Below are 13,792 nucleotides of genomic sequence, written 5' to 3' on the forward strand. Positions count from 1 at the left end.
GACTTTCGCTGTGTAACGGGAGAGTATTTAATGTGCATGACTTTTTTTATAACTGTATTGGTCCTTAGTTTCTTTTTTTTTCTTTTGACAAATGCCAATAACGTTACATACTACTTTGTTTACCATTTATGCATTTCAACATAATTTAATTGTTTAACAAGCGCACTCTTTTTGCTTTGATAGACTCGTGCAGGAGAGTTGGGCGTAGCCCAACAGTGTCTAGTTGTGTTACGGCGGATGACAGAACAGGTAGGCAAAAGCGAAAACGCAAATAGTTTATTGCGGTAAAGGGAAATACATAGAAGTTATATCATTATATAAATGACAAATGCATCAGTTTATATATGTTTGTTTAACCAAGAAAGTGCGGCAGAATGGTGTATTTTATCCTCAGATAGATAAACAAACAGACAAACTTATGTTATCATACAATGTAAACGCCCACCCAACGTTACTACAATACTTACATCTGACGATAAGGGTCCATGTCGTATTTGTTCCCTGACCGACACCGTTACTGGCTGAACATGTGTATTGTCCTGCATCACCCCTCACGGCCGGGGACAGAGATAGTGGGTTTGGGTAGGTTGTACCTACTTTCGACCAGATGTAGGTACATTGCGGTTCACAGTCAGCAGCACAGACGATATCTGGCACAGTCTGGTTCTCAACTATATCTAACAAAGCTTGTTCTGGCTGAAATGTTATGCTGTTACCTGGTCCATCTAGAAGATACAAATATAATACACTTTGATTTTAATACCTATTGCACTTTATAGTAAACAACCACCCGACGTTTCTTAAGCGGAGAAACAAAAACAAAAAAACAAGTAAAAATGTCAACTACAGAGTTTCTATACCTTATATGTTGCAAGAAATCGGGAGTCTTTGGGAGTTTCGGTTGGTTACCATTTGCCCTTTCCACAGCAGGTATACATATTAATACATGCAGCTACAAAAACTATCTCCATAATACAACTACAAAATCACTTAATAAAAGTAAATGACAAAACTCCTGGAAAACAACCAAATAGCACAGGACAGCCCTTGGACACGTGCATGTGTCTATGTTGTCCCCTCCCCCTCCCCGCCACCCCCACCCCACTCACTCGAACCCTTGTCATAGATGGCGCCATCACCATATAGAACCGTCCGGAAGATACATCAACAGCTTGCATGCAGAATCGGTCTTCTTGTGATTTTTATTTATTTTGTTTTTCATTATTCTCCTGTCATATTTTCCTATATATTGTTTTGCATTTTATATACAAGCAGCAAACATACATTTGATAAACAAAACAGAAAAGTCATTAAAATTGAAATATACAGAAAAAAAGTGAAACAAATCAATCCAATACATTATTTAATCAATCTGACTTTTTAAATAATCACTTTTTGCTATTTAAGTCAAAATGCATTTTAAATATGATTCATACTTCGCGAATACATGCACCTTATGTACCAGTATTACTGTTGTCGCCGTATGTACTATTATTACAAGTGTCACCCTATGAACCAGAATAACTGGCGTCACCCTGTGTACCTGTATTACTATTGCCACCCTATGTACCAGACTAACTGGCGTCACCCTGTGTACCTGTATTACTATTGTCACCCTATGTACCAGAATAACTTGCGTCACCATGTTTACCAGTATTACTGTTTTCACCCTATTGGACGTGAATTTACTGTTGCCACCCTATGTACCAGTATTACTGATGTCACCTTATGCCCCAGTGTTACTGTTGTAACTCGATGTATAAAGATTACTGTTGTCACCATATGTACTCGTATTACTAGTGTCACCCTATGTACCAGTATTACTATTGTCACATGATCTACCAGTATTACTGGTGCCACCCCATGTACTAGTATTACTGGTGTCACCCTTATTCTATGTTATATTATTAATGCTGTCAACCAATGTATCAGTATTACTGGTGTCACCCTACAAACCAGTAGAAATGTTGTCGCCCTATGTACCTGTATTACTGTTGGCACCTAATGTACTAGTCCTACCGTTAGCAATCTATGTACCAGTATTACTGTTGTCACTCTATGCACCAGTAATAATGTTGGCAACGTCTGTATCGGTTTTATTGTTGTCACCCTATGTACCAGTACTACTGTTGTCACCTAATGTCCCTGCATTACAGTTGTCACCCTATGCACCAGTATTACTGCTGTCACTCTATGCACCAGTAATAATGTTGTCAACGTATGTATCGGTTTTATTGTTCTCACCCTATGTACCAGTATTACTGTTGTCACCTAATGCCCCTGCATTACAGTTGTCACCCTATGCACCAGTATTACTGTTGTCACTCTATGTAAGAGTATTACTGTTGTCGCCGTATGTACTTGTATTACAAGTGTCACCCTATGAACCAGAATAACTGGCGTCCCATGTGTACCAGTATTACTATTGTCACCCTATTTACAATAATAAATGACGTCACCCTGTGTCCCAGTATTACTATTGTCACCCTATGTACCAGAATAACTGGCGTAACTCTTTGTACCAGTATTACTGTTGCCATCATATGTACTAGTATTACTGTTGTCAGCCTATGTACCAGTATTGCGAGCAAGTGTCAACTAATGTACCAATAGTACTGTTGTCACACTATGTACCAGTATTACAAGTGTCACCCTATGTACCAGAATAACTGGCGTCACCATGTGCACCAGTATTACAATTGTCGCCCTATGTACCAGGATTATTGGTATTACCCTATGTACTAGTATTATTGTTGTAACCTTATGTGCCAGTTTTACTGTTGTCACCCTATGTATCAGTATTACTGGTGTTACCCTATGTACCAGTATTACTGTTGTAACCCTATGTGCTAGTATTACTGGTGTCACCCTATGTACTAGTATTACAGGTGTCACTATATGTACCAGAATTACTGGTGTAACACTATGTACCAGTATTACTGTTGTCACCCTATGTACTAGTATGACTGGTGTCATTATATGTACCAGTATTACTGGTGTCAAGCTTTGTACCAGGATTACTGATCTCATCCTATGTTTCAGTATAACTGGTGTCATCCTATGTATTATAATTACTGGTGTCACCTTATTTACCAGGATTACTGAAGTCATCTGATGTATCAGTATTACTTTTGTCACCATACATGATAACTGGTGTCACGTTATGTACTTATATTACTGTTATCACCATTTGCACCAGTATTACTAATGTCACATTATCTAACCGTAATACTTGTGTCACCCCATGTAGCAGTAATACTGGTTTACACAGTAATCCTATGTATTAGTATAACTGTTGTCAGCCTATGTACCAGTATTGCGAGCAAGTGTCAACTAATGTACCAATAGTACTGTTGTCACACTATGTACCAGTATTACAAGTGTCACCCTATGTACCAGAATAACTGGCGTCACCATGTGCACCAGTATTACAATTGTCGCCCTATGTACCAGGATTATTGGTGTTACCCTATGTATTAGTATTATTGTTGTAACCCTAGGTGCCAGTTTTACTGTTGTCACCCTATGTATCAGTATTACTGATGTTACCCTATGTACCAGTATTACTGTTGTAACACTATGTGCTAGTATTACTGGTGTTACCCTATGTACCAGTATTACTGGTGTCACCCTATGTTCTAGTATTACTGGTGTCACCCTATGTAGCAGTATAACTGGTGTCACGTTATGTACTTATATTACTGTTATCACCATTTGCACCAGTATTACTAATGTCACATTATCTAACCGTAATACTTGTGTCACCCCATGTAGCAGTAATACTGGTTTCACCATATGCACTACTAATCCTGGTGTCACACTATCTACTAATGTTACTGTTGTCATCATATGCACTATTATTTATGGTGTCAACCAATGTACTACCATTACTGGTATAACGCTATGCACTAATACTATTATTGTCGCCCTATATACCAGTATTACTGTTGTCACCTATGTAAAAGTATTATTATTGCCTCCCTATGTACTAGTATTACTGTCGCTATATATTACTGGTGTCACCCTACGTACCAGTATTACTGGTTTCACCCTACGTACTAGTATTACTGGTTTCACCCTATGTTCCAGTATTACTGTTGTCACTCTATGTACTAGTATTACAGGTGTCACTCTATGTACCAGAATTACTGGTGTAACATTATGTACCAGTATTACTTTTGTCACCCTACGTACTAGTATCACTGATGTCATTATATGTACCAGTATTACTGGTGTCACCATATCTGCCAGTAGTACTGGTGTCACACTATGTACCAGTATTACAGGTGTCACTTTAAGTGCCAGTAGTACTGGTGTCACACTATGTACCAGTATTACAGGTGTCACTTTATGTGCCAGTAGTACTGGTGTCGCACTATGTACCAGGATTACTGATATCATCCTATGTTCCAGTATAACTGATGTCATCCTATGTATTATAATTACTGGTGTCACCTTATTTAAAAGGATTACTGAAGTGATCTCATGTACCAGTATTACTTTTGTCACCATATGTATTATAATTACTGGTTTCACTCTATGTACCAATATTACTAATGCCACACTATGTACCAGTATTACTGGTGTCACCCTATGTACTAATATTACTGGTGTCACCCTATGTGCCAGTATTACTGTTGTCACCCTATTGTACGAGTATTTACTGTTGTCACCATATGCACTAGTATTACTTTTGTAACCATATTGTACTTGTATTTACTATTGTCACCCTATGCACGAGTATGACTGTTGTCATCATATGTACTAGTATTACTCTTTTCACCCTATGTACCAGTATTACTGGTGTCAACCTATGTACTAATATTACTGTTGTCTCCATATGTACCAGTATTACAGGTGTCACTCTATGTACTAGTATTACTGCTTTTTACCCTATGTGCAAATGTACTAGTACTGATTTTGTCACCTTATGTACTTTTACACTGACCAGGATGGTCGTCTGGGCGAGTTTAAGTGTTGAACTGGAATTTATTGGCTATAAAATGCATGTTCTTACCCTCCGTTTCTTTTTTTCCCTCGGGTATATATAAATCTGTTTTTCTCCAATGTGTTCTGCCAAACGATTACTATACATTCAATGCAATTGATCGTGATCAGTATATCATACCACATAGACCCCACATACAGGTTTTGTAGTTCATTCGATCAATGCACCTTGTGCAGTGAAGGAACTTCTGTAATTCTAGTCAGTTATAGGAATACTTAAGGCCTTACAGTTTTCAGTTCCATATTTGGAAATGTTGAAAACTAAAATGGTCTACATGAACAAACACAGGTGCTGTTAAAAAAAGAAGCTTTGAATAGAATTGATACGAAAAAGTGTGCTTTAATATCCTTGATGACAACCCCTAGGATACTAAACCGTCCAGTAGTGGATTATTTACCAGATCTTGAGTATTCATGATCGCCTATATTATATTGACCGACATCATTGCTTTATTATTTTACATGCTTTTAACCAATGTTTGTTTTACTCTTTAATAAATGCATCTATTTCGATTCTCAACTTTAGTATTCAGATAATGTACACTGACTGCACAATGTTCAATGAGCAATGACCCAGTACACGAAAAGAAATGTATGATTATTAATAGTTTTGCTTCAAATAATATCAGAGCGTTTCCATTCATTGTTCGACTTAAGTCACTTTTTGTTAACGTGTCTCTGGCAGACTACAATGGAAAACCGTCTTATTAATGGCGAATAAAATTGAAACGAATTGAAATCATTTCAATATATCTTGCCAGTTTTTGCATATAATACATATCACATTTTCAATGTGATTTGACAAGCCTACCTTCCGCCAATTTGGATCTCTGACTATTGAAGTCTTCATTGTGACGCCATTATATAACGTTGAAGAACATGGAAGCATTTTATGACGGCAAATGGGTCATCTTACATGGATGAATATGCACAAAATTATGCATTCAATGAAAAAGAAAGTAAGCATGCGATAAGTCTAAATATGCAGCCAGTGTATGTAGCTTGGGGGTTTGTTATTGCTTGAAGGATAAATACGTGAGAAATATCAACGAACACCAACATCTGTCATATCTTATATCGGTGCACTTATTTGAAAAATATTATTGTGTTATATATTTGATAGTGTTATGTGCGGAGTAATTGTTTGTATGGAAATTGAAAATAATTGTGAACGGATGAATGAAAACATCGATGAAGGAGAAGCACATATTTGTTGTACATATTGTGTTAAAAGAGTGCACCCCACTTAAAACTTTTACGATGAGGGGACATATACTGTCAAGGGTATTGCTCCTATGGTCCCAACCCTTGCGAAACCTGATTCCATAATGGGAAAAAAAGCGAAATAATTGTTGAAAAAATATAGCTTCTTATATAACAATTAAAGGCCCAGGACGACCTAATTTAAAATTACACCGAACATCAATTAGGGAGAGGGAAGAGGAAGGCGGGGGTTATCTAAAACATGGGTTGCTAGGGCCACAAACATACCACACACCCTAATAAATGGGGGATGTAAACAAATCAGAGTCTGTAACCAACTGCAAACGTTAAATCAATTTGCTAATCTTTTGCACATCTGCAAATCAAGCTTTGATGTCTTAAATCAAAGGTCCAATATGTCAGTGTCATTGTTCATATAATGTTCAATGTAAGCAAATAAGTAAATAATCTACAGGTATAAAATATAGTTGATTGAATGTACTCAGTAATGATATAATGATTCTACAAAGCTTTTCCAAATATTAGTTCTGTAATAGTAGATTGGTTCCTTGTACACCTTTCCCCTCTAAATGACCTCCAAGCATTTGGTACACGGGGTTTTGAAACAGAAGTATATTTCCTATCCACTTTGTCGTTCCAGTGCGGTACAGCCAACTGTGATCTCACAAGATACTGATCGTCACTAAATTATATCCTCTTATCTTGAAATATGTTACATTATTGAAACTTTCCACATAGAAAGGGTCCCTAACTAAAATGTAATCCTGGAGATATTTGTAAATAGCTGTACTTCTTATAACTCCAAGCAACATTTTAGCTGCAACGTCATCAATGACCTGTCTAGAAGGTTCTTATTTTTTTATCCTTTTGTACCTGCTGGAATGATGGCATCCCGAATGGTCGTTCTGGAAATGTGCTACAACATTTGTCAAACTGCTTTTCAATGTGGATGGGTTTCCTTCACTGTTATGCAGACACCAGTGGACAAGGGTTGTTACGGGTTCAATTTTATCTTTAAGTAAATGGGACCAGATTTTTCCCTTTTTGTATGCTGGACCGGACGACACTGCCTTCAAACCCTTTTCAATGCCTTGGTTGAATGTCATCGGTCGTTTTGGTTGATAGTGCCAGCATCTCTCACGAGTTTATTTATGGACAGATTCCTGTCATGTGTGTGCACATTGATTGTAATGTCCTTTCTGTCATTCTTTCATAAAATTTATTTGTCTCAACATGGGCATGCCTTTGGGATACTGGGTCATCCTTTGTTGTTACATGTATGTGATCCAGAACTTTGTGAGTTTCATATCCTATGGCAACTACACTAGAGTCTTTTACATTTTTTCGCGTGTCGAGCATCTGTCATCACGTCTTTGGAAAAACATGAATTTGAAGAAATTTATTCTCTGAAGTGAAGGCACGCACATTTTTGTATTTCCTTCATTTTCCCAAGTTGTCTCCCTTTTATACCCCACCCTTGGCCTTTAAGGACTTTATAGTTAATTTGTTGCTATTTTTATGAACCTGAAAATAAGGTTGTCTTTGTCTCAATTGATATCACTTTCTCAGGTAAATACAGCCACATGTTCACAACAAATAGAGAATAATACATGACTTTTTTTCCATATCACACCCAGTATCAACCCTTGGGCTGATATTGCAGTCTCGGGTTGCTACTGGGTGTGATATGGAAAAAGTCATGTTTTATTCTGTTTATTACATACTTACTAATAAAAGCTACTATCTTATGATAATATTTTCTTTTGAAATATTGAAAAACGAAAAAAAATCCAAAAGGGGTGTGATAAGAGTTTTGCGGGATGATACGGGTTTTGGGGTGTGATACGGCGGGGGCTGATACGGCTTTTGGGGTGTGATACGGCGAGGGCTGATATGGGTAAGAACAATTGTGTCGTATCGCATATACAAAAAACCCGTATTTATTATTAAGTATGTAATAAAAGTCCATAATTAATCATTGTTAAAGACCTAAAGACTATAAGCTACAACATGAAGCTGAACTAAAAAGTAGGTCCAAATGGGTTTGTCGACATGCAGATGTCACACAGAACAACCAAAGTATGATAAAACCAATATAAATGTTATGAATTTGTCAACATGGTCATCAACTTCATGCAATAACTATATATATATAGCTATTGATAGATATAAGATAAACAGGTAGTGATGGTACATAAATACATTTGTATGTCGATTTCCCTACCTTTTTTCGACTGTCTCTAATTAAATTCTATCCTATCCACTGTTAAATATTGATTGTGACCAGCACAATACTTCGATTGGTTAATAAAGTTCTTTGTCAATAAAAAAACTGTCAATTTTTTTTCAAACATTACCTGAGTGCCTCACTAAATATTATACAAAATATAAACTTACACATCACAGCAAGATTGATGGTTGTAGTTGACTCCCCGACACCATTCCTAGCCGTACATCTGTACGTCCCGTGTTCTGACCTGTCCCGTTGTCCCAGTGACAACACAGCTGAGGCAGTAAAGTTGGTGTTGTCAGGTTTTGTCCAGACAAAGGTACAGCCAGGTCTACAGTCAGCTGTACAGGTAATGTCTTGAAACGTGTCCCCTTCAGTCCTGTTGTAGATAGTGTCCGGTAGGGAAACAGTAGCAGACGAACCAGGACCGTCTTTAATATAATCACATAACAAAATATGTTGACGATTGTAATATTCATCGAAAGAACTATCCGATAGATAAAAGGCATTAGGTACATGTACATAGCCTAAACAATTTTACGCTTAGTAAACGGATGTGAGATAACGATGGTAGGCTTCACATGTATTAAAGATATTTATAAATCAATTTAAGATTTTAAATCAATTTTTCTACTTTCCCTATTTTACCCTGCCCCTCTGCCTCCGGTGGGTTTAAACCAAAAAAATATACACAATTGATTTCCCTTTCCCATATGATGCTACTGTTCAAATTTGGTCAAAATACTTTCATCCCAACGGAAGAAGAAGGATAACAAAGCTATTCCTCTATATTCCTTATTGGGCCCCGGCTCACTGCCACAAGGAGGGTCAGACCCATCGTTTATACAAAAGTGGTTCCCTTCACCCAAGAGTGTTTCATTCTAAATTTGGACAAAATAATGTCATTCCTACAGAAGAAGAAGAAGGCTTTTGAAGAATTTACTATGTTTTCCCTAGTGGGCCCCGCCCCTCTAACCCCTGGGGGGACAGACCCACCGTTTATAAAAAACTAAGTCCCCTTCACAGGTTGCTTTAGACCAACTATGGACAAAATCCTGTCATTCCTACAGATGAAGACTTTTCAAGAATTTGCTATATTACCACTATTGGACCCGAACTATCAGGCCCCAGCGGGGTCAGACCCACCATTTACACAAAAGTTATTCAAAACACCTAAAGCTTTTCCTCTATACCCTTTATGGGGCCCCGCCTTTCTTCCCCCATGGGATTCGGACACACCTTTTTTAACAAAATTGGTTCCCCTTCACCCAAGGATGCTTCATACCAAATTTTGACAAAATCCTGTCATACAGAAAAAGAAGTTTTTTGAAGAATTTGTTATGTTTCACCTATTGGGCCCCACCGTTCTGCCCCTAGGGAGACCACACCCACTGCTTATACAAAATTAAGTCCCATTGGCTCAAGGATGCGCCAGACTAAATTCGGATAAAATCCCTTAATTCCTATGGAAGGAGAAGGCTTTTAAAGGTTTTACCTCTTTTTCCCCTATCGGGCCCAGCCTCTCTGCCCCCATGGGAGCCACATCCACCATAAATTCAAAAATAAGTTCCATTGGCCCAAGGATGCTCCAGACCAAAATCTATTTGGCCGTTCAGGACAAGTTGCGTTTTAAAAGAAAAGTTGACGGACGTCGTATTGTAATATCATACCTTTATATATTAACCACGCTGGTAATGCCATGATTGAGAGTCAAATTCAAACAAAGATATGCATTGAATACAAAATATCTCACTTGCTGTTTTGAGTGTGTAGTCCGGACTGTCCAGTACTTGGTCAGGCAGGGTTAAGTTGTTACGTTCACAGAACCACACAGATCCATGATCTCCCGTCTGTGTCTGTATGACCCACCGGAACACTGTACCACGTCCTCCCGTCGACGTGGTAACACAGGAACAGACATCCGGTGTACAGAGGACGGGCGTGTTGACGTTGATGTTGTAACATTGACTACCACCTACTTGTATACTACCTACTGGAGTAGACACGTTAGGACGGCGGTAAAATGTAACAGCATTGGCCTCCTCTGGTACGTCACACGTCAGAGTAAAGTCACTCCCGGGGACAGCGTACTCAGACGACCCGGTCAGTGTCACAGCATCTGTCATAACTGCATGAACATTGAGCTTTGACTTAAACTGCTCACTTTCAATATCATTCATTAGCATACAAATACACCGCTGAAATCACTATGTGTTTAAAACCATGTCGATGTATACATGTATCACATTAACCAAATACCGATAAAATATAGATACATAATAATACTAGCTTCAGAATGAACCGCATGTATCAGAAGAAAGGTTGTAGTTCATAATTCTTTAAAAAGGTAATGAAGGCGTTTAACTTTCTATTAACTCCTCACGTTCAAGTCCTTTTTTCATTTAGCAAATCTGTCACTACAGCTCTTAGAAGATGCATTGTTATTCATTTATGTTAACCTTTAATTGGGCGCTGGCACTCCATCGACTTTGGCTTTGCGGACAAAGTGTTCAAAACTCTGCTATTTAACAATCGATCACCACGTTGTATGATAAAACGCACACATGTAAATTAGTTTGCTTAGATACTTTGTGTGTTTAAAATCAAATTTCTATGTACAACCTTTATATCTTTCACCGGTTTTTGTTTCCACTGAGTACATTGTATTCTTATCCTTCCTTTCAGATTATGTTATTTAAAAATAATTAATTTAGCACTGTGGCGAAAATAACTCGTGTGTCTGGCTAGACATAAGAGTTACGTATCAAAATAAAAAAAATCCATTTAAGAGTATTTAGTGAGAATAATAATATAATGTATGAAAATTAAACAAAACATAAATTAAAACGAACGGATGACATGCAGTCCAGCCGTTACAGAACGTTTTGTGAAATGATTCATCCTTGAACTTGACCTAAACTATGGCGGTAGCGTCATATTCCATAATGTCAGTTGCGATGCAATCGTTGTCGACATGAAATATAAAGGGCTGCACTTAATACACCGTTTTTTTCTACAAAATAACGCTTCAAACACACCAGACATGTCAACAGCATTTGTTTAATGCAACCGATGTCTGTTTATTAAATTGGTCTAAGATGTCTTATGGTTTGTTACCCATAAAACATGTCGGAGGTGTCGTAGGCTCGATGCCGTCAAAATACGCCTGTATTTAAAAAAAACACGCTAATTCAATGATAGAGAGAAAGAAGAGTATCCCCGCTTACGTCATTATACGTCACATATGATATATATGGTGTCGCATATATACTATTATATTACCTCTATTTAACTTCCTGTAATCTGATAGGCCGAGACAATTTATTCATTTCACACTGTCACGTTCGCTTTAAAATTGAGTCCATGGAAGGGTGCTTCCCAATGCCCTAGCAACGGGCGACGTTGTTGTTTGACAGTGTGTGTGACAGTGCAAAAAAGTAACCGCGCAAAGATGAGCGTACGGTTCAGCCGTCATGAGTCAAAACCCTTATATACGTGAAACACAAGGACACCATCACCGATGATGACAATATGAAGAAGTTCGGTAACCCGATCGTCAAATTCAAAAATTATATTGTTATAATTGTCATGACATTTGCAGTTTTTATAACACTAACCTTTCTGTTGAAGCTTGAATAGTTCACTGTTACATTTGTTGATGAAAATACAAAACGTGTATTTGTTATAAACTGTCAATTATAGACTTTCGGTATAATCAAATAAATGCATTGGAATGTGACAGTGCCTAGGGTTACCCCGAGTTCACTGACAGTGATATGTGAGGGGTGACCCAATGCACTGTCACACTCTAATGAATGTATTATTTATATTATGATGGAAATATCAGCTATTAGGCGTGCTATATTCCTCTTGTGTCACATCTAGCATTAAAGACCCGTAAAATATCTAACATTCTTTATCCACTTAAAAGTTCCATGAAAAGGCAAGTAACGTTTTATTCTATGATCAGCATGTACATAGAACCTAGTGCAGTGTAAATTAGTATTTGGCTTATTTAAGATGTCACATGCAAAAGGCGACACTTATCTCACTTCAACTCATTTCATTTTCAGTAGAGTTTTTCATAGATACGACAATCGTAAGTCTTCTGAAGAGTTATATTGTAAAATACATAATTTACTGGAGAGTTTTGGATTCGATTTCTGACATATCAACTTTTTTTTTGTAATATTGCCCAAAGTTTCATGTTATTCACAGCTGCAGTATCGGAACGTAGAATGTTGATTGATTCCATGCAATATCGGATATCTTGATTATAGACAATGAAGTTAATATATACAAAATTAATTTATTTTGCTTGTGAAATGTAAGCATCATCAAAATCAGCTGTATACACTGTATTGATATCATTCTTAAACGAATGCATTCGATGAAAGGCTAAAATCCGAAGGACCAAAGGATGCAATTGAATATACAAATGCTTACCTGCTACATTAAGGGTGTAGTCTGGACTGTCCTGTGATGTGTAATACAGGTTAAAGTTGGTACGTCTACAGAACCACACAGATCCGTGATCTCCCGTCCGTGGCTGTATGACCCACCGGAACACTGTACCACGTCCTCCAGTCGACGTGGTAACACAGGAACAGACATCCGGTGTACAGAGGACCGGCGGGGTAGCTTTGACGTCGTAACATTGGTCACCACCTACTTGTATCACACCTACTGTAGTGGACAAGTCAGGACGGCGGTAAAATGTAACGTCATTTGCCTCCTCTGGTACGTCACACGTCAGTGTAAACTCACTCCCGGGGACAGCGTACTCAGACCACCCGCTCAGTGTTACAGCAGCTGTCATGATAAAATTAACTTCGTTATCAATAAGGTTTAAATTTATTGAAAGGTTCGTGATTTGAAAATAATGTCTCGAACAAATTTCTATTCAAATGCATAATTTTAAATAAAATTAGTTATGCCATTTATTTCTGAAAATTGTATGACGCAACAATATCTGACAGGGTACTATACGTGTTTTAAAGTGATGCCCTCAACATTTCGAGTAATTTCATCGACCAAAAACGTGCAATATCGTAAGACCTATTTATTGATGTTACGGTAAAATGCGGAAGGTTTAAGCGAAAAAAGGGACATTGCGTATTTGATGTTATGTATTTATTTGACGTTATATTGTTTAAAACATACATATAATGATCTATGTATGTTATTAGCCTTGGCTCGGGGTCAGTGTCAGAGTTTTATTTTAAGATAGTAGCTTAGTAGCCGTAGATAATTGTACTTGTGATATAGGTTGGGATCTTTAGATTTGTGTGACCGTCTGAAGTCTAGGTTGGGGGGGGGGGGGGGGGGGGG

At 37.7% G+C, this 13,792-nt stretch overlaps 1 protein-coding gene across 1 annotated transcript in view; it reads right to left on the reverse strand.

Annotated features, from left to right (window-relative positions):
- LOC110460006 (basement membrane-specific heparan sulfate proteoglycan core protein-like) overlaps positions 1-13,792 on the reverse strand; it is a 37,053-nt gene that overhangs the window by 19,383 nt on the left and 3,878 nt on the right. The window contains exons 2-5 of the mRNA XM_021512694.1: positions 12,908-13,273; positions 10,215-10,589; positions 8,629-8,892; positions 468-725 (exon numbers count right to left, since the gene is read on the reverse strand). Coding sequence (XP_021368369.1) covers positions 468-725; positions 8,629-8,892; positions 10,215-10,589; positions 12,908-13,273 — 1,263 coding nt within the window. The remainder of the gene's footprint in view (positions 1-467; positions 726-8,628; positions 8,893-10,214; positions 10,590-12,907; positions 13,274-13,792) is intronic.

The sequence above is a fragment of the Mizuhopecten yessoensis genome, unplaced genomic scaffold (genome assembly GCF_002113885.1).
Source record: "Mizuhopecten yessoensis strain PY_sf001 unplaced genomic scaffold, ASM211388v2 scaffold10283, whole genome shotgun sequence".
Taxonomy (NCBI): Eukaryota; Metazoa; Mollusca; class Bivalvia; order Pectinida; family Pectinidae; genus Mizuhopecten; species Mizuhopecten yessoensis.